Genomic DNA, 26,368 nt, shown 5'->3' on the forward strand with positions numbered 1-26,368 from the left:
AGTAATGCCAGCACAGTGTTCCTCACACTGGGATGGGAGAGAAATTGGTTTGATTGAAATTTAACATGAACTGGGAGCCAGGAGATCTGGGTTCTAGTCCCCACTCGGCCATGGAAGCTCACTGGGGGACTTTGGGCCAGTCACAGACTCTCAGCCCAACCTACCTCACAGGGCTGTTGTTGTGAGGATAAAACAGAGAGGAAGAGGATCATGTAAGCTGCCTTGGGTTCCTTGCAAGAGGAAAAAAGGCAGGATATAAATGCAATAAATAAATAAATAAATAAGGAGTTATCCTTCTAAATTCGCATTTCTCCAAATTTTGCAACCAAGTTCTCTCATTTTTTTAAAAAAAATGTACAAAAATTCATATATTTGGGGAGAGATAACACATTTTTAGTGAAAATAAAAGGCAATACCCAATCCTGTCTATCCATGCACAGAAGCCATGTTCATTTTTGTTCTACATGTGGCCAGCCCCGCCAATTCCACTGAGCAAGTGGCCCCTACCACTTGTGCAATGGCAATTTAACGCTTCTGGGGGAAAGCCCGCAAGTGAGCAGAAATGATCATTTCTGGAAGGGGGTAGCTCAGTGGAGCTCCTGCATGCAAGCTCTGCTGACCCGCCACATTCCAGAAACGAGCCAGTCACTGTTGGATACTGCCCAATGTTAAAATGCATGATATTACGAAAACTGCTTGCAATTATATTAGGCAAAACTGAGTACAAAAATGCATGTATGAGGAGAAATGTGCACATAACCATGAAGGAATTTTCATGTAAATGTAGTTTTAAAAAAATTCTCAACATTCCAGATGAACTGAATTTAAGATTTCAAATGTGGAAATCCAAGAGCAACTGAAATTGACAGATTCATCCATCTGTATTATTGTGGAATTAGCTTTGAATAAGGCTAAGTGCTAGTATAGCATCAGCAAACACCCACACATACCTAGTTTGCTTATTTTGTTGCTGTCTGGAAGCATCTTCAGAAATCGTGAAGCCATTCAAATTAGGATATTTATTTCCCCTAAAGAGAAAATGTAAGAAAGTTTGTTTTCAAGAGAAGATGATTAAGTGGGGACCTGATAGAGGTTTCTAAAATTCTGAGAAAAACCTTCCACACTCTCTCATCATTCTAAAACTTTGGATCAGCCAATCAAATTAATCAGCAGGACATTATTATGGACTTACAATTGCTATCTAATCAATAGTAAATTGCCCCAAGTCTAGTTGGTAAAAAGGTAAAGGTGTCCCCAACCAGTCGTGTCCAACTCTATGGTGCGGTGCTCATCCCCGTTTCTAAGCCGAAGAGCCAGTGCTGTCCGAAGACGCTTCCGCGGTCATGTGGCCGGCATGACCGAACACCGAGGTGCGCGGAACGCTGTTACCTTTCCCGCCGAGGCGGTACCTATTTATCTACTTGCAATTTCTTGCTTTCGAACTGCTAGGTTGGCAGGAGCTGGGACTGAAGACAGGAGCTCACTCCGTCATGCGGCACTCGGGTCTCGAACTGCTGTCCTGCCGACCTTCCGGTCTGCAGTTCAGCGTCTTAACCACTAAGCCGTATACAAATCAAATCAATCAATTAATCAATATAAATGAATGCTGGTGTTCTTAAAACACTCACTCACTCACACTTAATTGATGTTTATTGATTGCCTTGATTGGATTTTAAAGCTCCTGATTGTGTTTTGTTAGTTGCCATGAGGCTTTTTTGAAGGATATAGCAAGATACATTATTTTATATAAAACTTCTTTATACTGGCCTTCATGAGAATAGTTTCCAGGGCAGTTTATAAGGTGATTGTATGTGTGTGTGTATGTGTGTATGTACGTATGTGTGTGTGTGTGTGTGTGTATATATATATATATACACACACATACACACACACACAAAAGCACAAATACTGTAAAAGATGAGACAGCAAACAAAACATCAGCCAACAATATTAAAAATAGTCTGAGTTACTGGGGGGAAAAGCCTGAGTTAATAAATAAGAATGAAAGGAAGGAAGGTTGCCCGCTGGCCTAGAAGGCTAGGCAATGCTGGTGTCAGGTTGGCCTCCCAGGGAAGCACCACAGCTGAAAATGGAATATGTGGAATACACAGCTCTCTAGTTGCCACCTGCTGACAAGGAAGTCTCAACAAGGGCAGGACCAGTGCCTCTCTGTGCCCCTCCAACCCTACCATGGTTCCACCCCCAAAGTGAACTTATCGGAGGTGGAGGGGTATGCAGTGGCAGAGATGGGTAGCGAGGATTGGTGGTGGGACTGGTGGGCACCAGTGTGGATGGGGGTGGGACTGCAGTGGCACACACGGGGAGAGAAGTGCTGGACAAGGTTGTTGTAGCTGCCACCATCTTGATTCCCCAGAATGCATCCTGCCATTGACATAGTGTATGTTGGCAGTGAAGCCCATAGGCATTGGGGCTGCCTCATCTAGCACTTTTCTTTTCAGATCTGGGCATCAAATTAAAATAAATACATAAATAATAAAGGGATTATTAGTGGGCCCCACAGGGTCTATGACATGCTCAAAATTCCATAGGTCCTGGAAGCTCACAGGTAGGGATGGGTAAACCCCTCGATGTCCAGTCTGTGGTGGGGAGGTTTGCTGTGGGAAACTCTGGGCAACTTAGGGCCCCACAGATTTCCACAGAGCCTGGGCATGTCTGCCATAATTCGCAGGGCTGCTCTCTGGCTGTCTAAAAGGGGTGAGAACATTATGGCTGTAAATTGCATAGTTTAGGGCATTTGCAGCCATAAAGAACTTCCTTCTATGTAAATTGCAGCATTTTCCACCACAGTTTACATAGAAGGAAGTGCTTTACGGCTGCAAATGCTGGAAATGACACAATTGACGTCTGTAATTCTCCCATGATAAGCTAATGGTGGCTGCCATTAGTATATTGCGCCTTTTAGGCAGCTGGAGGGCTGTCTCACAACCTATGGTGGATGCGCCAGCTTGGGGGGGGGCGGTCCGCTGCGGATTCCGGAGGTCATATTCTTGGGAATCCGGCCTCATTGGAGTCCGTGGCAGAACTCTCCAGCATCCCTACTCACAGGCTGTTTTTCAGTTACAAACAATATACTTCAGTATAGCTAGGGAGAACTCAAACTATCATTACCTTATTTCTGGGTGGCCGTGTTTTGATTCCGATGGGTAGCCAGGGTACCACCTACCTTTGGTAGTACAGGGAATAAGGGTCGATAACCCAATATAATAGGTCAGACTAGAACATTACATTATTCTACGGGTGTACGGATTCCCCACCATCTGTTCCGGTGGGGAATCCGTGGGGGGGGTGTGATCCTTTCCTCCCCCGCCCCCAGAATCCTCCAGAGCAGTTTTGCTCCGCTCAGATTCAGAGGGGGGGGGGACTGGCTTGGAGGTGCTTACCTTCTCTCCTGCCAGTCAGAGCTGTTCACCTCCTCCCTGTGCCTGCCAATTGCCATGGCTTTTAATTTTAATTTTTTAATGGGGATCGGGAGGATGTGCCCATAGACTTAGACACAAATAGAGTCATGAATCTTGCATATAAGCCTATGGACACATAGACTTATATGTAAGATTCATGACTCTATTTGCATCTAAGTCTATGGGCACATCCTCCTGATCGCTTTTTTTTTTTTTTAAGACATGGCAATCAGCAGGGACAGGGAGGAGGCGAACGGCTCTGGCTGGCAAGAAGCAGTGAGTGCCGTTCTGCCTCCAGTCCTCTGGAACAGAGGTAAGTGGTCCTGATCCGCTGCGGATTCCTGAGGCCAGATTTCAAAGAATCTGGCCTCATTTGAATCTGCAGTGGATTTCTCTGACATCTCTACATTAGTCCGGAAAAGATGGAGTTATTCCTAGTGGGTGGTTTGTTGACTGAATGGTGTTGGCTTGCTCTGGGGAGGGTTGCACTACCCCGAAAGGCTCAGGTTCAGCATTTGGTGGTGCTCTTGGGTCCAGCATTGCCGCTGGAGGCCCAGGTGGCCTTGGTGGCACAGAGGACCTTTTATCAGCTTAGCCTGATATACCAGCTACAACCCTATCTGGACAGAGGTAGCCTTGTGACAGCTATCCATACTCCGGTAACCCCTCATTTGGATTACTGCAATGCATTATATGTGGGGTTGCCTTTTACAATGGCCTGGAAACTTTTGTGGTCCAAGACAGGTCAGCGAGACTGTTAATGGGCACTGCTTGATACGATCTTTGTAATCTTCACTGTCTTCCAGGCCATTTCCAGGATGTTTCTGGGCCCAATTCAAAGTGCTGGTATTAACTTTTAAAGCCCTAAATGGCTTGGGGCTAGGTTACATGACGAATCGTCTCCTCCCTTTTATACCTGCCCGGACCCTAAGATCATCTTCATAGGCCCTTCTCTGGGTTCCCCCAACAAATGAGATGAACTACTAAGTTACATGGCTACTAAGCAGAGGGCCTTTTCAGTGGTGGTGCTCCAGTTTTGGAATGAGCTTCCCCAGAGAGGTTCACCTGGCACCGACATTGGCCTGGTTCACATGATCAGCAGACAGTTAACAAGCGACGGTGCCTTGTTAATTATGCTGCACGTGCCATCACATGCTGGGGGGATTCGCTTAATTACCTTCAGTAGTGCAGCTTGTTGTGTCAAGCATAGGGATGTTGAAGAAATCTGTTTGGTGGGTAGAGTTCAATGCGTTTTCCTAAGTTTGGCCCCCAGAACTTTGTTCCAGTTCCTGCCGTGGTGCCCAACTTGGGCTGCAGCAAGTTGGGCCAGTCTGCAGATTTTCTGGGCAATTTGTTGTCCAAATTATAGCCAAATTTGTGCAAATTGATCAGAGATTTGCGCAAATTGCAGAACCTGCGAAAAAAATGTGCAAAACAGTTCCTGGAGTTCAGGGAAGAGCTTACAGCTCGGCTCACAAACACAAATCAAGTCATACATGCCACAGAACTCTGTCAACTCAAAAAAGAACCAGATTTCCCAGCAACAGACAATCCTAGTCATGCAAACCCAGCCAGGGTAGCTTGTTGCCATGAGTAACAAGCCATCCAGAACGCTACAACAGCCCGCGGGTTCTGGGTGGCTTGTTACTCATGGCAACAAGCCACCCTGGCTGGGTTTGCATGACATGACAAGCCACATTGCTGAGGGTAATGATGCAAATTCCCCCAGCATGTGACCGGCACACGCAGTGTAGTTAACAAGCCACCATAGCTTGTTAACTTCCTGCCAATCATGCAAACTCCAGTAGCACTTGAAGATCTTTTTATTCTCCCAGGCCTTTCAGTCTTTCAATGTTTGTTTGCTTTCAAATAGTCTCATGTTTTTATATCATGACAACACTGCTAGGTTGTATTCTGGTTTTCACTTTAGTTTTAATTGGTTAATTTATTCTATTTGAAACTTTTAAAGTTTTGACTGTTATGTTTATGATATTGTTATATTGTATGGTTTTAAGTATTGTGAACTGTCCAGAGAGCTTCAGCTATTGGGTGGTATAGAAATGTAATAAATAATAATAAAAAGGGGTTACATTAATAGGAGCACTCATTTGTTGCTGGCCCAATTTAAAAATAAAAAAGGATTTATTTATTTTTTAAGTAGATATTCTAAACTCTGTGACCCATGATACCAGATTCTCTACCCTCTAGGCTGTGGTTGTCTGTTCTAAAACCTAAATACTTTGTCAAATAAAGAGCATTTGAATTACCAAATTAAGACTGTAATCCTACATACACCCTTGCTGAACTCAGTGGGGCTTACCTGTGAGTAGACACACATAGGATGGTACTGTAAGAAAGAAACAGACTTCCATCCTATTGCTAAATTTAAAAAAAAATCTGTAATTTCAGCAAAGCAAGTGCAGCAAACCAATGTCACAAAACCCTGAGCTAAATTGCATTACTGCTGGGAGGGCTTTCATTTCAATTACATCTATTCATTCTTCCCTTGCATCTGCCAGGAGACACTGGGAGACAGACTACCTCCATTTCCAAAGCAGACGGGAACTAAGCCTGAAGTTAGCCTCCTTTGAATAGCTGTGACTTGTAACCCAAAGAGTAATCTCAGTGCATGGCATTCTCAGTGCGATTAATGGCATAGCATTGGAGAGGACTGGGCTTTCTGCAGTCTCAGGTATCGCACTGTCTCTGAGGCAAACTAGTAACAGCAGAAAACGGCAGGATGGGTGGCGTAGTGAATCATTTAGTGCAGATTTGGGCAGAGAGTGCCTTCCCACCACAGGGTGAACTGTCGTCAAGGGCCCAGTGGGAAAGAAGAAGGGATGTCAGAGAATTCCGCCATGGACTCCAGTGAGGCCGGATTCTTTAGAATCTGGACCCCTGGAATCCGTGGCAGAATGGCCTCCCCCCCCCCGCCACCTCGTGGAATCCCCTCGGGACGGAGCTTACCTGGTGGCAGATGCGGCGGCGGCTCCAGGTGGCTCCTGCCTGGCCGTTGCCGGGCTGCTGCAGCCGCAAATGGCAGCCGTCATAGCAGCCGCCATTTGCATCCTTGCAGTCAGCCGTGATAGGCTACGTAAGTATTTATGTAGCTTATTACGGTAAAGGCAACCACGCAAATGACGTAGCGGCTGCCATTTGTGCCCCTGCTCTTTGCCATGATAGGCTACATAAATACTTACGTAGCCAATCACGGCAAAGAGCAGGGGCGCAAATGGCAGCCGCTATGACGGCTGCCATTTGCGGCTGCAGCAGCCTGGCCACGGAGCAGAGCCGGCCAGGGAGGATTCCGGGGGGAGAGACGGAGCACCTCCCCCCACACCGTGGATTGCATGGCGCGGAGCCAGGTAAGACTTTCATACATCCCTAGAAAGAAGCTGGAGCAAAGGAGAGAGAAGCGGGAAAGGCGAACATCAGAGCCAGCTCCAGTTGGACTGCCACTTCCCCAGGGCTGTGCAAGGGTCAGCAGGGCCATTTCACCAGCTCTGCTGAAAGTCTATTTCATTTTTCCGCCCTCTTCCCTCTCCATCCTTTTTTCCTTGTGTGCCACATCTTTTTTCGAATGTAATCCTATGAGGAGGAACTGTCTTATTTACAGATTGACTGTAAGCTGTTTGGGGAGCCTTTTTTGGCTGATGAACAGCATCAAAAGACTTTAAATAAATAAATAAATAAATAAATAAGGTAGATCTGGCTCTATTGGCAAGGGTTTCCGACCTCCCCCCCCCCAGTTCTTAACAACAGCAACAACAAAATGACTCTTCCTCCCCACTCTAAATTGTACTGCTGGAATGAAGAATGCTCAGGGTAACCAGGAATGGATTTGCAGAAGGACTGAGAGATCTCTTCAGTTTGGTACTCAAAGCAAATTCCTGGGCTCAGAATTCTTTAATTCTGTGTCTTTCATCTTAGACTGCAGCTGGTGGATCTTGAGGTCCTAGAAAAAAAAAATAAAGCAAAGAAGATCCCACCAGTGGAGGCTGGTGGCTCCGGTATCAGTAGGGCAATAAATCCGCTCTGGGTTTCAGTCAGAACCAGTTAGAACTCGAAAGGAACTCCCGAAGTTGCTTCACTGAGGGAAGATGGTGAATAGTTATGGAGAGAAGGTTGAACTACTCAACTCCTATTTGCATCAGTCTTCTCTCAAAAGGGGAGTTGTGTTCAAACTGGGACAAGCAGAACAAATTATATATGGAGGGATTTGCAGGCCAGAATAAGTAATCTCTGGGTGCTGTAGGAGCTTGCGGACATAATTTCAGTCTGTAATCCTTGAGAACTCCTGAAGAACAGGTGAGGTGCCAGAAGACTGGAGACAAGCAAATGTCGTCAAGAAGGGGGAAAAGGTAGATCCAGGAAACTACAGACCAGTCAGTCTAACGTCAGTACCAGGCAAAATTCTCAAACAGATGATCAGTCTGTGAGCATCTAGAAAATAATGCATTGATTACTAGGAGTCAACATGGGTTTGTCAGGAATAGATCATGCCAGACCATCCTTATCTCCTTTTTTTATAGTTACTAGTTTGGAAGATAATGGGAATGCTGTGGACATAGTATATCTTGATTTCAGCAAAGCATTTGACAAGGTTTTCCATGACATCCTTGTTGACAAGATGGTAAAATGTGGGTTGGCCAGTACTACAATTAGGTGGATCCTCAGGTGGTTGAGCAACCATACTCAGCGAATGCTAATTAATGGCTCAGCATCCTCTTAGAGGGAGGTCTCGAGTGCCACAGGGCTCTGGCCTAGGCCTTCTGCTGTTCAACATTTTTTTTTATAAAACATGGATAACGGTGTAGAGGTGACATGAAGCGTATCAAATTTGAGATGACATAAAGCTAGGAAGGATAGCAAACACCACAGAAGGCAGGATCAAGATCCAAAAGAATCTAGACAGGCTGGAATACTGTGCTGAATCCAGCAAGATGAGATTCCACAGAGATAAATGTAAAGTCTTGCATTTAGACAGGAAAAAAAGACACAAGTATAGGATGAGGGAGACCTGGCTTTACAACAGTATATGTGAAAAGGACCTAAGTGTCTTAGTGGATCACAAGCTGAATATGAGCCAGCAGTGTGATGTGGCTGCTAAGAATGCTAATCTAATCTTGGGCTGCATTAACAGAAGCATAGTGTCCAGACACACAAAGTAATAGTTCCACTCTATTCTGTGTTAGTCACACCATGTTTGAAGTACTGTGTCCAGTTCTGGTTGCCCCAATTTAAGAAGGACATTGACAAATCAGAGCGTGTCCAGAGAAGAGCAACCAGGATGGTGAGTGGTCTGGAAACCTCTCCTATGAGGAACGGTTGAAAGAGCTGGGCATGTTTAGCCTGGAGAATAGAAGATTAAGGGGAGATACGATGACAATGTTCATGATAGCAGACTGTCCTGCAGGAAATGGAGCAGACTTGTTCTCTCTTGGTCCTGAGGGCAAGACTAGAACTGAAAGGTGGAAATTGCAGGGAAGCAGATTTCAGCTTAACTTTCGGAGAAATTTCCTAACAGTGAGAGCTTTTTAGCAGTGGAACAGACTGCCTCGGGAGGTGGTGGGTTCTCCTTTATGGGAGGTATTTAGGCAGAGGCTGGACAGATATCTGTAAGGGATGCTGTAGCGGCACCCTGCAGTGCAGAGCCTACATTGAGCCGGGGGTGGACTAGATGATCTCCAAGGATCCATCCAATTCTATGATTGTCTCGTTCTACACAATCCCCCATTACCCCTATTCAGGCATTTGCACATGAGAGCAGTGGAGGACAGTGGCTCTGATTTTGGTGGGGCTGATATTCCATTCTGGGTTTCAGTCAGAACCAGCCAGGACTCTAAAGGAGCGTTCCAAGGTGCAGAGCCCATTTGGGGGATAGGCACCTTTAGAGCACTAGCTGGTTCTGACTGAAACCCAGAATGGAATATCAGCCTCACCGAAGTTGGAGCCACCAGCCTCCACTGCATGAGAATTAAAAGTGGGGACAGGTTGTGTGCGTGTGTGTGGGGGGCATGCTAGCCTAGCCCCCAACGTCCCTGTCTGCTCCACCCCTGGTCTTCATGCATTTAGAAGCTTGCTCAATAATGGTTCCCAGTTTCAAGGAGGTTTTTCAGCACACTCACCTGAATGCACTTAGATGCCCTCTTCAGACTTTTGCTCTAAATCAGCCTTCCCGAACCTGGTGCCCTCCAGATGTGTTGGATTGCAAGTCCCATCATTCCCAGCCAGTCTTTTTAACTTTAAGTATTGCACAGAGCGCAGGGGTTCCATGAGGGGTGGAGAGCCCAACTCCTGTGATTTAGGTCACAACTGATTATTCCACAGTGAGCATCTTTTATCCATGAATATTATGAGTCTAAAAAGTAACCAACACAAAAGCGCTGAAAGTATGTTTTTTTACTGCTGTTGCAATTTTAAAATCTTGAATATATCCAAGATTAGGCCGCTAAGGCTCCCTGTGAATCTTGCTCTCCTTGCCAGACTGCACCAAAATCTTTGGGCCCACCCTCCATTCAACCTGAGACAATACTTTGGATGAGGTGCCCTTCTCCTCTCCAGTCCTCTAAGAGGGGTTGGGACCTTGTCTCTATGATGGTTTGGCTTCCCATGTTAGCAAGGGAAGGTTATTCGTGTGTGGTCCTTAATGTTATCTGATTGGCCTTCTCTCCAGGGTGGTCCATCTCTTCCTACAAAAATATCTTACGGAATGAAATGTCTTGAAAGGAAGTAAAGTAGAGAAGGGAGTATAATTAGGCATCCCTTTTCTTAAAGGTTCCCACTTAGATGTGTATCACATTACTGGCATATACAGTGAGTGAATGAATCAGAGTCTATTTTGCCTTGTAGTTCTTAGTTCTGCACTTCGTTAACTTGGTTTATGCTCCATTGTACCTCAGACCGGGTCTATGCATAAACGTCCACTTCTCCATCTAATTCATGCATCTGACGAAGAAGGCTATTACCTATGGAAGTGGATACTGCAAATAAGCCACTTTAGTTTCTAAATGGCAGCAGCTCCCCCGCCCCCTTTATAATGGAAAATTTATCTTAGTAAATCCTTGAAATGGTTTTGAACTGTTGGGGTCATTCTGTAGGTTAGGGTGGAGCTCTGAAAAACTACCACCAAGAAAACACAAAGATGGTCTCTGAATGGACAGCAGCAGTGTCTTTTGGCCCAGCACTCTGAACAGCGCCAGGCACCTGAATCTAGCTGCCCTTTTAATGTCCTACTATACCTCCAACCTAGCATTGCTTGGGGCATTGTGGGAAGTTAAAAGTAGCACTGTGCCCGATTTTTCAATCTATTTATTTTCGACCATTCGTTGCAGGGAGGGGCACAAAGAAATTGTACCCCAAAATTGTCGGAAAGGGTGAACATTTTGGAGAAATCTCTCAGGGTACAGGGCTTCAGTGTTTACCTCTTACTGTAAGGAGGTGGCTGAGGGGTTTGTGTGCATTTTCTTCCCCCTTTTCCCGTTCTGTCCTTGTAGCCTCTCCCCCTGCTTGAAAAGTCTTCTAGGTCTTCTTTCAGAAAAGTCTTCTTTTTCTGAAAAGTGCCCTAGAAGACTTAGCTAGGACTTCCTCCTTGGGGCTTTCCAGTGCTGCTGCCTGTTGAGTGTCTGAAAGCTGAGCAAGCTCTCCTTCTCCCCCCACCCTTTCTTCTTCAGACTTATAACAACAACAAAGCAAAACCAAAAATGCCTCTCTCGGTGTTCAGGCACTTAGCAGGCAGCGGTACCGGAAAGCTCCAAGCTAGGGGGTTTTCCAGAAAGCTGAAAGAGTAGAAGAGGGTGCAAGGACAGAACAGGGTACAAATGGTAAAATAAAGAGTGCACACACCCCTCAGCCACCTCCTGAGCAAGGCACCACCAGTCAATCACCCATCATCAAAAGCCTTGCACAAATCAAAACCTGAGTTTGCTATCAATCCCTGCTCCCTTTTGACCCAAGTATATTTTGTTGTATTTACATCTGCTGTGGGTGAAAAACAGGCATGTATGTGTATACTGTAAGAATTTATCTTAGAAAGGGTAGAAATTAGGAGCAGACCCAAAATAAAACTCTTAGTGGGGGCGGGGGAGCAAATTCAGGGTGGGATAGCAGCAAACTACATTTCCTACCATTTTAAAAAATAGGGAGATAAAGCGAAAGCCACTGCGCCTGCTCTCTGCCCCAGTAAATGACTCCTCCCTCCCATACACTGAAAGCATTTGAGAATGTCAAGACCTCACCCCACAAAATACTCCTGCCCAATTTGTCACCTCTGAATGCAGCGGTGAATGTCAGGGAGGGAATGTCAGTCCTGTTATGAATCAATGTGGAAGCAGCTGTGCAGTCCAGGCTGGCTCAAGTCACTTTGCTGCAGGAGGTGGCGCAAATCAAGGTGCATAACCCAAGGCTAGCCAAGTTATTTTGGCACCCGAGGGGGAAAAAATCCCACAAGCATTTCTCCCCTTCCCTGGCAGCAAAAATTCAATAGAAACATACTAAATAACTCTCAATTTGCTGCCCTTTCATAACGTCCACAACCCACTGCCCGAGGTGGCCGCCCCACTCTGCCTAATGGTAGGGCCGTCCCAGCGGAGCACACCACCTCCAACAGGTAAGCAAGGTAATGGTGCTGAAAAGCAGGAAGGGGTACAAAATGGTTCTTTGTTAATTAACTGGGATGTGAAAAATCTGGAACAGGTTCCTGTTAAGAACATGACAAGAGAAACCATGCAACATTAGTGGGAAAGAACACTGGCAGGTTTTACATAGAAGCCTTCTTCGTGCAGAGTGCATAATACTGTTGATCCTGATACTGTGACAGGGGGTTGAGACCTTAGGTAGTATCCAAATGTTCTCCTGTGCTAGCACTAATGACACTGCATTAACGTCAAGCAACACTGCCAAATTTCACTAGCAAATCACCACTTTTCCCCGCTGCCCTAGCAAGCGCTATTTACATTGCACAAGCGTTGGTTTACACTAACACAGCATCATTCACGCTTATGCTGGGGCACAGTTGGATACTACCCCTGGTGTAACATGGCAGCAAAGAGACTGAGCTGCAAATCAGGGAGTCTCTGGTTCAAAGCCCTGAATTCACCGATTCAACCCACTCTCTCTCTACCTCCACCTTCTAGCTGCAATATGGCAATAATATGTGGAACACTTTGAGGACCTGAAAGTGATATACAAAGGCTGTATATCATCATCATCATCAACCAGATAAGAACATATGAAGAGCCATACTGGAGCAGACCAAGGGTCCATCTAGTTCAGCATTCTGTTCACAGTGGCCAACCAGCTGCCCACGGGAAAACCACAAGCAGGAAATGAGTGCAACAGCACCCTCCCACCCATGTTCCCCAGCAACTGGTGTATGTACATATGCACAGTGCCTCTGATACTGGAGGTAGCATTTAGCTATCAGAACTAGTAGCCATCAATAGCCTTCTCCTCCATGAGTTTGTCTAACTCCCTTCTAAAGACATCCAAATTGGTGGCCATCACCACGCCTTGTGGTAGCAAATTCCATAGTTTGGATTCTAGTACTATGACAGAGAGAGAAAAATGTCTCCTCCTTCTCGTCTTCTTCTTCTTGTAATAATACTTGTGGCACCCATGATGTTTGACATGGCAAACCTACCTGCTCCATTGGGAAGATCTGAAGGTGGAGACACCACTGTATCCACAGCCCTGCTGGACTCATGCTAGCAGGGCGGAAGGAGAGGACAACATTTTCCTCCCCTTCCTCCTGATCTGTTTCTTTTTCTTGTTTTTTTTTACCTCCCATTGCAACCAACAGTCTGGCGTATACCCCCCACCCCATGTCAGGAGCATGTCTTGGGACTGGGAAGGCTTCGGATCCTGCAGAACCAAAGCCTTCCCCAATCCATCCACAACCCCCCTTCCCGACTTGCCCCCTCTTTGCTTCTACTGATATTGGAGCTCTGATACCGGAGCAATATCGGTTATAGAGGTTTCCATGGGGTCTGGGAGGGGACATCAGCGGTCAGGTCTCCCCCTCCAAGGCTGGAACTGTTCTTCACCCTCAGAGCTGGCGGTCTGAATTATCTTATGGCCCTGGTGATGCTCTCCTAGGGATGATAGATTGCAGCCCAATTTTATTGTTTCTGCAGGAAGCAGCATTAGAAAACCAGCCTCAATAATTGAAGGAAGAAAGGATAGCAATGAATACGATACCACAGAATTATATTTATGTTTTTCTTCACATTGCAACATCCACATTGTTCATTTTGTGACAAGTTATCTCTAATAATTCTGAATACATATTTACTATTATACATTATACCAAGAGGCACTTCCAGTAATTCTGGCAAAAAAGGAGCTTCATTATAGTGTCTAACTTACAAAACAGTAAAAATAAATAATGTTTATCTAAAAGATTTCTCTTTTTTTCCCTGTACAGAATCTATTTTGTACAAAACATTTATCAGCCATTAACTAAAAATCACTTAACAAATACTCGTGAAGGGAATATATTAAGTATTGCTACATGTCTTAAGTGCAAGATATCAGTGAAAGGAAAAAGGATTCCGGTCGGTCCGTGAAAGATCATCGCCTACAAATACAAGGGCTTCTTCTTGAAGTGTTTGTTTTTTAAAAAGAAGTTTGGTTACAACAATATTGACAATATATAAATATAAATTAATGCATGTAGTACTTAGTGAAAAGAACACCGTGTTAAAAATGGACATATACAAATACTGAATGGGGTGTGGCACTTTTCCACATTGCTACTTTAGTTGGCAGTTCCATCTTCTTTGGGCATGAGCCAGCCAAACGTTTACCATGTTTCAGTCTCATTCAACTTCATCAGGAGACTTAGGAAGGAACTTGTTATTAACAGTTGGTTAGATTTTTTTGTATCTTCAAAGCATGGCTGCTATTTTCCCCCTCCAACAGTTAGTTAAACACCAGTTTAAATCTCACCCCATTGAAAAGCAATGGATCTGGAGAGTGCTCAACTCTGGCAGGATCATGCCCTTTCTTTCTTTCTTTCTTTCTTTCTTTCTTTCTTTCTTTCTTTTTTTGGATTTGTTAACAACTTAAGATATTGCTTTAGAGGAAATCTGCAAGGTAACACATACGTATAAACTCTCCAAAAAAGAATGTTAAAAAGAAAGAAAGTTGCAGACCCATCAAGGGCCACAGTGACAATGGGACCCTTTCAAGAGAGAAAAAACAAGGACCGCTGCAACTCATTGAATACTCAGATGCGCTTACACATCATCAACAGGCACAGAAAATGAGAGGCGCTCCACGCCTTGCAAGTTAGGAAGCAAACCTATTTGCTCGGGAGAAAAATAAGAGGGAATGCCTGTTAGGGCAAAAGCTTCCAATTGCTCAGATGTGAATTTCGCACTAACAAAAGAAAACCGGAATTGGCTTCAAGTCTTGTGACAAGTCAAGTACATATTCATCTTTCAAAGGGTTGCCAGAAGAAGCACTTTTAACCTTGGCAGATTAGTTGATCATGACTGGATGTTGCTGCAGAAACATACTTCAAATGTGATGATGTGCAAGCATGTGTCTGTGCCTTGAACACAAACGTTAAGTATAATCTTGTGTGGATATTACACACAAACCTGTACATGCAAAGCTATGGGGATCACGCATATAAAAAGGCATGCATGTGAAAGAACGGTGTATATTAGAATCAGCAACTGGGGGAACCCATGGGCCAAATCTGGCCCCCTGAGTAGTAGTATGTGGGCCTTCCAGTTGCCAACCAGAGGCAGGAGTGTGCATCTATATTGGGAAGGGGCTGAGGCCAGGAGAGTGGCTAGCTGCCCCCTTTTGAAGGTGGGGTGGGACTCTAGTCTTCCATCCACTGCCCCTCCTTACCATGGCTCTCCAATAAAAAAGTGACTGATAGTTGATACCAGGAATAATAGTATTTGATCCACTTGGACTGATAACCAGAGATTCAAATGAAACAAACTCTTGAGATTTCAGTCTAAATGTAGGAACCACAACTCTTCCATCACTTACACTTATGTCTTGATCCAGGAATTACTTATAGATGTGGACCCCCCCGCCCGCATGTGCATACGGCACTCCTCTGACTGCAAGGCCTTTCCCATTTATTTCAGCAGGGGGTGACAATTAGAGATGTATGGATTTTGTTAAACCCGTTCCATCTGTGTTTTGTGGATTGTCAGACATATTTTGTTCCATGGTCCCCTCATTGACAGAATCAGATTTCTTGTAAAAGAATTTTGTTTGTTTGAAAATGCATACTTGCGCTAATGTGCATTAGCACAAATCCCCCACAAAAGTAAAAAAAACTAGTCTGCAAGTCTGTGGAATCAGTAAGACTTGGAAAAAGCCATCCCTCTGCAGAATCCACAGGTCAGATTCATAGAAATCCGAATTCATTTTAACCCATCGTGGACTTCTCCACATCTCTAGTAACAACCCATGTGCTTTTCTTCCCATGCATGCTGCTCAGCTAAGGTCATTGAAATGAACAGGAAAGGCCTTGCATCCCAAGGTTCCTCTGCATGCATGAAAGTCTGGATTGGAGAATGAAAATATTTTGAAGATTAAAAAAACATCAAAGTTGCCCTGGAATCTATTTGTAAAAATGTTGGCAAGAAGCAAACATACCATATGAGCTTCAGGTTGTCTTTCCCCCTTTTAAACAAATGGAAATAAAAGCCTTTGAATGTCTGCAAAGTTTCTAAAGAAAACCAGGTTTAGACTTGGAAAAACAAGACATTATTCATGTCTCTACAGGCATTACTCAAAATTATGAATGTCATCTTTATCTTAACTGGGAACAATGCATGAATATCATTTTTTAAAGTCTCTGCAGAAAAAAACCTGGTTTTATTGATGGATTTAGGAGAAAGTTTAGGAGAAAATATAGACTCTAATCTTGGCCTAATTTTAAAAGCCCTCTGCAAGAGGTCAGTTCAGACCTCTGTCAAGTCAAGAGCAATCTTTCCTAGCAACCTGTTGGGCACAGAGGAAGAGGGAGAGAGAAGGAAAGGTCAGAAAAAGATAGGGGGGAGGGGTAGCAAAAAGGGAAAGAAAAAAGGGGGAGGACTACCCACTCTTGGCTCTGGTCCCACCCCAACAAATTATCCCCAAGGGAATGCGGCTGCTGACAGAAAAAAGTTTCTGTACCCTGCTCTGACTGGATCGAGAAGACATATTCTGTACATGCATAGAGATCATTTTCTTATTCAGCCCATTGCTGTTTAATGATGAGCAAAATAAGTGTGTGGGGGCGGGGAGAGAAATCTACTCCTTTCTTTACACACACACACACACACAGCTTAGAGCAAACTTTTAATTCACTATGGTAAAGGAAGATAAGGTTAAAGAATGTAACCAGTGGCCATTCTGGAGCATTTCTGAAGATTCTGGGCCATGTTCTAGAACACACACTCAGATAATGTGGGGCATGGCCCCTGCATGTTGAGCTGTACTGCTGCCCTACATGAACTAAGAGTATGACTTACAACACACCCAACACTGTCCTGTGCCAATGTACTGTAGGGGAAGAATGGCAGTGGTGAACACATGGTCTTTCTGGGATGTTGGTCCACCATTATCTCACTGAGGAACTCCATGTTTCTATGAAACACAGCTTAAAAATCACTGCCTAAAGTGATATGGACAAGACTCTTCAAATATATTAAAAATACAGTGTATTGCGCATTAATAATATGATGGATACTGCGACCACTTAACCACCTAGACATTTAGAAGTGGTGACATCTGATGGCACATTCAGCTAAAGCCTATATAATGAACGACACCAATGCCGTTTTTGCTTCAAGTAAATGGATCAGTTTGCTAGCTTTCCTCAACGTGACCTATGACTGTCAGTTGAAAAATGGGCAGAAGCCAGTTTTTCTGCTTCCTATGATTTGCCAACATGACATGTACTGAAGGGGACTTTGCTTCTTAGGAAATAAAAATCTCACTCGAAGCTCAATTTCAGAGAATGATGTTTTGCTGTAGAAGGCATTGACACTGATAAACTAGCTCCCTCTTGCATTTTGGCTGGGTCTTCAACGGGATAACTTAGTCAGCTCTTATTAATTACCTGCTGTTTATGGATGGAGCCTTATAAAAAAAATGGTTTCTTTGACAAATAGTTAATGGGTCTTGAACTCCTAAGTCACTTGGGAAGCTAGTCAACAACATCTTGCTCTACCATAGTTTCCTCTCAACATGATGTAACCACATCTGTACAAATAGCCACTGCATCATGCCTAGACATTATTGAGAGCTGACCTACACACATTACTTGGAACGAGGTGGTAGAATTCTGGACTGTGCCACTTCAGACTGCAGGTGACGGAGCAAATTTTTAAATGCTACATATTCCTGGTATGTAGAAAACAGGCACTTCAGAGAGAGGTCTAGCGTAGCCTTCTCCCTAGCACTAGTTTACTGCATGCAGGGAACTTTTCACATTTGGGCATTCAATAATGCAACTTGCCACCTACACAGGAAGTGGTACCGTCCAGCATTCTGCCCCCTTATTCTGCCAAATTTATTTCATTTCTGTACCGCCCAATAGCTGAAGCTTTCTGGGCGGTTCACAAAAATTAAAACCAAAAAGCACACAGATCAGCTTCTAGAATGAAAGTTTAACACATGGAAAGTTGCAAACAGAAAAGTTAATTTTCTGTTTTGGTGGAGGGCTGGATTCAGAAGTGGATACGGGGGTGAGAGGAATATATCGTCCTTACTGTTTTTTTCATGACTTTCATCAGTATGTATGGTGGTATGAATCCACTATCAGTGTTTCCTGTAGCTGCAGTTTCATTTGTTGAATAGGATAGTTCCTTCCACCTCAGCTCAAATTTCTCTAGCAATGTCCACTGCATCTTTAGTGACATAAGAAAGCACGTTCAATTTTAGACTGCCTCCAGGGGATTACTGCCTAAATTGTAACAAAGGAGGACACAAATGCAGTTCATAAAGTTGATTTGGAACTTCGCTGAGGGTTAAAACAGACATACATCCTAAGCAGAGCAGAAGTGATTTTGACACCCCAACAACGGTGATTCTGTTTCCCCCTGTCTTCTCATGTTTCCAGTTCAGCCATCGAAGTTTAAAATCCCATCAGCTTCAAGGCTAATTATGCTGGGACCATGCTGCCAGCTCCCCTTACCTGTCTCCTGAGAAACCTGTACGAGGGACAAGAAGCAACAGTAAGAAACAGACATGGAACAACCGATTGGTTCAAAATTGGGAAAGGAGTACGACAAGGCTGCATATTGTCGCCCTGCTTATTTAACTTATATGCAGAGTACATCATGAGAAATGTGGGGCTGGGTGAATCACAGGTTGGAATTAAGATTGCCGGGAGAATTATCAACAACCTCAGATACGCGGATGATACCACCCTAATGGCAGAAAGCAAAGAAGATCTAAAGAGCCTCTTGTTGAGGGTGAAAGTGGAGAGTGCAAAAGCTGGTTTGAAACTCAACATTAAAAAAACGAAGATCATGGCATCTGGCCCCATCACTTCCTGGCATATAGAAGGGGAAGAAATGGAAGCAGTGACAGATTTTAGATCACCGCAGACGGTGACTGTAGCCATGAAATTAAAAGATGCTTGCTCCTTGGGAGGAAAGCTATGGCAAACCTAGACAGCATAGTGAGAAGCAGAGACATCACCTTGCCGATGAAGGTCCGTCTAATCAAAGCTATGGTTTTCCCAGTAGTAACATATGGCTGTGAGAGCTGGACTATAAGGAAGGCTGAGCGCCGAAGAATTGATGCTTTCGAACTGTGGTGCTGGAGAAGACCCTTACGAGTCCCCTGGACTGCAAGGAGGTCAAATCAGTCCATCCTAAAGTAAATCAACCCTGACTGCTCATTGGAAGGACAGATACTGAAGCTGAAGCTCCAATATTTTGGCCACCTAATGCGAAGAGAAAACTCTCTGGAAAAGACCCTGATGCTGAGAAAGATTGAAGGCAAAAGGAGAAGGGGACGGCAGAGGATGAGATGGCTAGATAGCATCACCGATGCAATGAATATGACCCTGAGCACACTCCGGGAGAGAGTGGAGGACAGGAGGGCCTGGTGTGCTGTGGTCCATGGGGTCACAAAGAGTCGGACACGACTTAACGACTAAACAACAACAAATGCTGCCAGCTGGGGGACACCCAAGTTTTCAAACAACTTGGCCAATCCATGGCCAGAAACTGCACGACTCTTGGTGTTCAGTTTGTAGTTACACCATAGATTGCAACCTCTCCCACTGGAACATCAACAGTGAAGGGCACACTTACTTGGCTCTTGATAAAGCCACTTTTATTCCTTGCAGCCAACCCCTCCCCCGAAAAAAAATCCCGTAAGTGTGCCATAAAAATATTTTCCAAGGGATTAGACCTTATCCTGAAATGGGTATTCTAAGAGGAGGTCACTGGGTAATCCACCACACCGAGGAGCAAAAGGTTTGGTTCTCTGTGTAGAAGCTGCCTCATTCCATGCCGTGCCATCCCACATCTCTTAAACCCTTCACTTCACTTCCTGCCATGACAGCTTAGATGCAAATATCTTTTAATGCAAGGCAAATTGGCATGCTGGCTGTTGTCCGTCTGGGCAGCAGGAGGCAGAAATCCAACTGTTAGTGCTGGCTCAAGATGAGACTAATATGGCACCGTGGATAGGAGTCCAAACACCGCTTTTCCACAATAATCGTTAACTATTCTTTGAGTCAACAACAGTTATCATATCACATGATTTATAGTTGGAACCATGTAGGCCCAAACTACATATTACATACAGTTGTGTGTAACTTTCCCTGTACATTTTTAAGCAACAGCAGGTGTGGAAGGTTGATGGGTGGGACGGTGCTTATAATAGATAGCTTGGCTCTTCATGCCTTAATTTTATACTTTGATGGCTAGAAATAAAATTATTATCAACTGAAGAGTATCTGGACTGTTCTGCCTTCACTATCACTATCTTCTACTTCACTGTATGGACTGAATAATGCCTTTCATACCAGTTCCAGGTCGATACAAAATTCCTTATGCTCATAAAGACCTAAGTTTAGCTACTGAACTTGCAAGCAAATCTCGCCAAGAAATGTTACAGCAGCAACACTAACATTACAGAAAGAGCAGCTCGGAAAATGAAGGACAAATATAGCCCTATTCCGAAAGACTGGAGGCAACAAAAGTCAAGAGAAAACCTTCAGTTCTCCCCTGGGCTTCCATAGTCATTCTATAGTTTTCTTCCTTACCTAAGAATTCACATTAGCTTTCCAGCAGAGCTAGTTTTTATGAGCAACATTTTGGAGATTTGGGCCTTGAGTTTGGAATGTCTCCCCATTATAACAATTACTGTGAGTTTAGTGACAGCTGGAAGCTGAGGGGGTTGGGGGTTTTTTGGAGTGGGGGGAGATTTCCAGTAGAGCGTGACTTTTGAACACTTTTTTAAAAATGTAAATTGTTGCTCTATGCATTGTATATTGGGATAGAGAAAGCATGCAGATAGGAAAGCCCAGTCATTGTCTCTCGGAGATGATCAAAACACAGCGAGGTGGTCTGGACACCATGAGAAATGCATTTGGCATAACACGTGAAAAAAGTTATGCCAAAGAAAATTTAAAAAAACCAAACAAGTATTTGAGCTGGGATGGGAATTCTGGCAAGCTCATGGAGTTTTGGGACTGGATTGTGGCTGTTTGCTCACACTTCAGAGAAAACAGCTGTGAGGAATATCCCTTTGGCTACAACCATTATGTTTAGCCTCTCTTTCCCATGTTTTGGGAAGGTGGTAATCTTTGGGATTGGTGAAAAAAAAGAAAGAATTAGCAGCTGCAGCAGCTCATAGCACTCCCTGCATTTATATATACACATAACTATAACACCCAATCCTCCTTCACCAAACCAGAAGGCTGTGTAGGAAGTCCTCTGCAGATATGTGGGCTTTGGAGTTCTCCTTTGTATCTTGTTCTCCTGTGAGTTACCAGGAAATCTGGCCTCAAACCAGAAGGGGCGGAGAGGGTGCATGTGTGGATGAGTAAGGATTCTCTGAACATCAGCTCACCACTTGTCTCGTGCCCAGTTCTGAGATATGAACACGGCATGCTTGGATGTTTTGCAAGCAGAAATGAAATTGTCCTACATCCCTAGGTGGACACACTTGGTGCGTGGCCAAAGAAGCTCTCTGGTAGGGACGGACTCACCTCTGTCTGCACTGCTGTTCACCAAACCCCCACTGGCTGCCTGCTCCTATTCTGCTCCTTGGACAAGCCCCTGCGTGGTCTGTGAGCAGCCACCCGACCCCTCAGCGAGCCGCCATTTTGCATAAATGGCTGCTTTATGGCTGCTGTCTACGTAAAAGGCCTTTTACAAAAAACCCAAAGCTGCCATTTTTATGCAAATGGTGGCTCGCCGAGGGGTTGGGCGGCCGCATGCCACTCGCCCATGGACTGCACGGCAGCTCATCCAGGGAGCTGAGCAAGGGCGGGTCAGTGGTAATGTCCGCCGACTGGAGTCTGGGAGGCTGAGTGGGGGGTAGTCTGCCGGACTCCACCCCCCTCCCCGACTCCCGTGACATCCCTACTCTTTGGCTTCTGAGTTGCATCGATAATCTATTCAAATCTCAGCAAAAATCTCAGCGACCACTAAAAGCGAGTTCAGAGCAACTGAAACCTTCAGGGGGAAACCTTCTAGTCCTGGAAAAGTAGGGATAAAAGGAGAACGCATGCATTCCTGTAAGGAAAGAGAATCTACTTTGTGTGCAAAAACAAGAGAATGAGGAAAATAAAAATAGAGTGATGACCCTTCCCCGCTACTACAGGCTACTTCAGACACGGAATTCTGTAACTTCCACAACATCACTTGGCTGATAGAAATACTGCCACATTGAGTAAACCCAAAACTCCAAAGGAGGAAGAGATCATAGACGAGGGTAACAACAGAGAAAAGGAAAAGCACAAAGAACTCACAGCAAGGAATGATCTTGAAATCCTTAAATTATGGTCGCATGAGACAGACACAGCACCTGGGATACTTCAGCTTTCAACTAAGGACCATTTCACACATTACACATGAACCAATCTGGGTTTGCCATCAAGTGCCCATTCAGTGTTGAACCAAGGGTACCTATATGATACATGTTTTTCACATCTACATTTTACATTTTGGGACAATCACTGGAAAAAAATCTTAGATGTACTCTTTAAAAACGTAACCCATGAAGAGGCAGTAATGTCTGAAATGCTGCTCATCTCAATACCTCAATTTGTGCATACTATTGCCACTTTCAAGAATCCAGAGACATTACTAAGTAAAAGGAATGGTGAGAGAGAGAGATCAGCTTACCAATCAGCTCTAGCCAGCAGTTCTCTCTCACTCACCTTTGACTTTATCTTAGTGGAAGGAAGTCAAGGCCACTAAATTTTCAATGACCAGAGTCTGATGATGAAATACAGCAATGAAATACAGCATCACTGGTTAATCTTTAACTCGGATAGTGATGGCTGATGCTGGTAATTCTGCAGACTGTGATACCAGGAGACCCCTGAGAAGACTAGGAAAAGTAGAGAAGCAAAAGTTGCGAATGAACCACTCTTGAAGCATCATTCAAGAGACTTAAGGTATTGATCACCCAGATGAAACAGTGAGGAGGATGAGAGCATTAGCATGATTTCTGAGAGGGCGTTTAGTTATGAAAGAGGATTAAGTGCCATTAACCACTGCCCAGATGAGCTGGATTCTGATGCTGAATGTCAGTATCCTTGGTAGATCCTTAACTTGCGTACTGATGGATAATACTACTCATGCTGCAGAGTGGAAAAGGCTTCACGAAGTCTCACTGCCAATTATGCAAGATCTTATTTTGTCGAATGTGGGAATGGCTACATTTTATAGAAAAGGTTCCTTTCCTTTTTAAAAAAAATATATTTACAAAAACATCTCACCTTCCCCTTATTACCTACAGGACGTCAAAAGGTTTCCCAATATTTACATACAGATAAACAAAATCCATCATGGGAAAAGAGATAATCATTAAGAAATTAAAACAAGACAGTCTGAACCAAAGTAATCCTAGGGTGTGCCCAAGACCTGGCTTTCTGTGTGTGTGTGTGTGTGTGTGTTTTAAATGACAAGACCAAATTCCAGAGCAAAACCGCACAAGGTTGTGAATCGAGGAGTATCTAAGTAACGTACAACTAATAAACTGCCTCCTTGCAGCTAGAAAACTGCATGCTCTGAACTCGCTTTTAGTGGTCGCTGAGATACACAAACGAAGTGGACAAGCACCCCACCACCACCACAGCCACAACCAGAAATGGCCCCGTAGCTGCATTCCCAGTGATTCTACTTGGAAACATGACATGGGGGGAGCATGCACCTTGTTTCCCAGCAGAACTGCACTCCCACCAGCCTGCCAAACAGGCTCTGGGATTCTCTTTCCCAGAAACACTGGGAATCCGATGGCGGAGCAGTGGTGGAGGCTGTGCCACGGAGGCAGGGGAACCTGGTGGGGGCAACCCGTGGGCTGTGTGTCACCCACCCCTGATTTATGCTCTTCAGTGTAAGAATTGCAAAAGATAGTTGTCTTTTGACATCAAAGATCCTGGGTGATTCCAGATCTCCCATCCTGCCACATTTAAAGGCCAACAATGAAATCTCCTTTTAAAAATAAACTTTCCCCCGCCCCGCCCCACCAGTGTTAGGAAACATACACAGAATGAGAAGAAAAGAGAATGGCAATGTGTGTTCAGTCCCTAAATTCATGCTATTTTCTTCACATGCACACACAGGCACACACATGCACAATGCCTCCTTAAGGGACTCCCGGGCATATCTCTGACATAATATGTGGCTCTTGTCAGGTCACTATAGTCCTGCAAGTGTAGGTATATAGAAAAGCCAAATGAGAACTTATTTTACATATGACCTTTTGAATGGACATCAAATGCTATATGGCAAACACCCCTCCTTGAAAAGCAACATCACGGTTAATTCCTGCCTTGAAGGAGCAACAGAAGGACAATCCCACCCACAAACATTTTTCCTGTTTTGTGCAGATGCTCTCCACATGCCCTTGTGCTAGAAATTGAACTTGCCCATCTAGAACAGTGGTTTCCAAACTGTAGTTCTGGAGAAATGTGGGGTTCCTTGGAAATCTGGGTTCCTCAGCAGGTAGATCACTAATGGAAGATAACTGTACTTCCCCAAAAGATAGCTTGTCCATTACTACCAAAGTTCTCCTGCAGTGTGCAGGCATAGGAGAGTGCAGGGGGTATGTTCTGGGGTGCATCCTGAGTGAGGCGCAACCATTGTTCTGCACAAATTGTCTGTGCACCCCGAATACTCTGTGATACACAGAGCAAGCAAACCAATGTAGAATGTATTCCCTGAAAGTAGAAAGCGCAGACACCACTGATCTAGATGACCAGGTGCCATGTTTTATGGTCCTTCCAAACATTCCAATAAAAATCACGATAAGCCATGACCAAACATCACAAGTTGCTACTCAATGTTAAAGGGAGAATGGTTGATACGGCAATTCCTTCATAAGCCTACAGAGCATATGAAAGTATGTGATGGTTATGAAAGATTGCAATAGAGGGATATCTCTCCCCAGTGGTTCCCATTTCAGCAAACTAGGAATTCCTTTGGATGTTACAGACACATTCTCTTAGCAAGCAACTGGTGGCACTTGTTTACATCATGCAAAAAAAGAAGGGGGGGGGAGATCTGGTGTACATAAAATTACACAGTGTGAAGATGTGAATACAGCTTGCGCAACTTTCCAATGGATGCACCTTTTCGGAAAGTACAGCCAAGAGCTACCAGCCAACTAGAGAAGAGACTGCTCAAGAAATCGCAAGCTCTTGTTTCACAGATACCCCAAAGCCACTTTGGCTCACATCTCTCTGGATCCTACTGAGTTGTGCAGAAGAAAAAATAGAGTGCTTCAATGCAGGCTTTCCAAGTCTGAGAAAGAAAAGGCTTAGATCTCATTTATGGACAACACAGATGCTCTATGTGGAGGTCCCTTCTGTGATAATCTGGGGTTGGACTTCATGCTCATGTGCTGAGTTAACATACTTCAGTGCCACAGCCAGCTTCCAATGCAATATCATGTCCATTTGCTCAGTGATGCCCCCATGCTTCTGCTACGTATGCACACACCATCCTGCATACACGCTTCTGATGGCAGTTCGCATCGATATTTTATCAATACTATCAATAGCGCCATGTCAAGAAGGACAAGATAGCCTTACTCACTTCACTGTGAATATTCTTCTAATTTACAAATTCCTCCCACTTCTTTTAATGTCACAGTTACCATACTATATCATCATTAAAAAAATGAAGAAATAACGCAGCTGATAAACCCAGGCTAATTTTTATATATATATATATGTATATAATATATATATATATATATATATATATATAATCAGATATATTTATAATTCCCCACCCCATACGAAAGTCTGTAAAAGTTGGTGCTGCCGTGTGAAAGCTTCTTTGAGCGTAAGAGCTTAAACAATGTACCTCACTGTTAAAAAAAAAAAAAAGGAAAGGAAAGAGAAACAAAGAACCTAAACAGCTGTAGGTGCATTATTATCCCATATTTCTACAGTGTTGTGTCTAAATGTTGTGCTGGCTTGTAAAGAACGGGTATGCAAGTCATCCTTGCTTTTTCAAATACTGCTCAAAATTCTACCATCGTCATTGGTTCGTTTCCAGGGCTGTGCCGTCTTCTTCCCCTTTAGGCTTCCCTTTCTCCTCTTCCTCCTCTTTAATCACCTCAATTTGTTCAGAGGGTTGGTGCAACGTTGCTGGTTGCTCCAGAGCTTGCTTTTCTGTCCCAGCTCTCCGCTCCTCTTCCTCAATGACTTTCTTCCACATTTGATGGTTCTCAAGCAAGTGCTGAGTTATCTGGCAGTAGATTTTCCGCCTCTTCTTTCCTGTAAAATA

The 26,368-nt window shown here is 44.2% G+C and overlaps 1 protein-coding gene across 6 annotated transcripts in view; it reads right to left on the minus strand.

The window, feature by feature from the left end:
• Window positions 1–9,598: 9,598 nt before the first annotated feature.
• Window positions 9,599–26,368, minus strand: part of PDE3A (phosphodiesterase 3A) — a 392,649-nt gene continuing 375,879 nt past the window's right edge. For 4 of the 6 annotated variants that reach the window (XM_084809193.1, XM_084809190.1, XM_084809189.1 and 1 more), the window contains 2 exons: window positions 26,198–26,358; window positions 9,599–18,589 (listed from right to left, as the gene is read on the minus strand). In XM_084809193.1, coding sequence (XP_084665319.1) covers window positions 18,500–18,589; window positions 26,198–26,358 — 251 coding nt within the window. In that variant the 3' untranslated portion in view covers window positions 9,599–18,499. Of the gene's footprint in view, window positions 26,359–26,368 lie in introns of all 6 variants that reach the window. The other 2 variants (XM_084809192.1, XM_084809188.1) reach the window with 1 other exon arrangement.

The sequence above is a fragment of the Heloderma suspectum genome, chromosome 7 (genome assembly GCF_057233095.1).
Source record: "Heloderma suspectum isolate Gila_16-S chromosome 7, 16-S_ref, whole genome shotgun sequence".
Lineage (NCBI taxonomy): Eukaryota > Metazoa > Chordata > Lepidosauria > Squamata > Helodermatidae > Heloderma > Heloderma suspectum.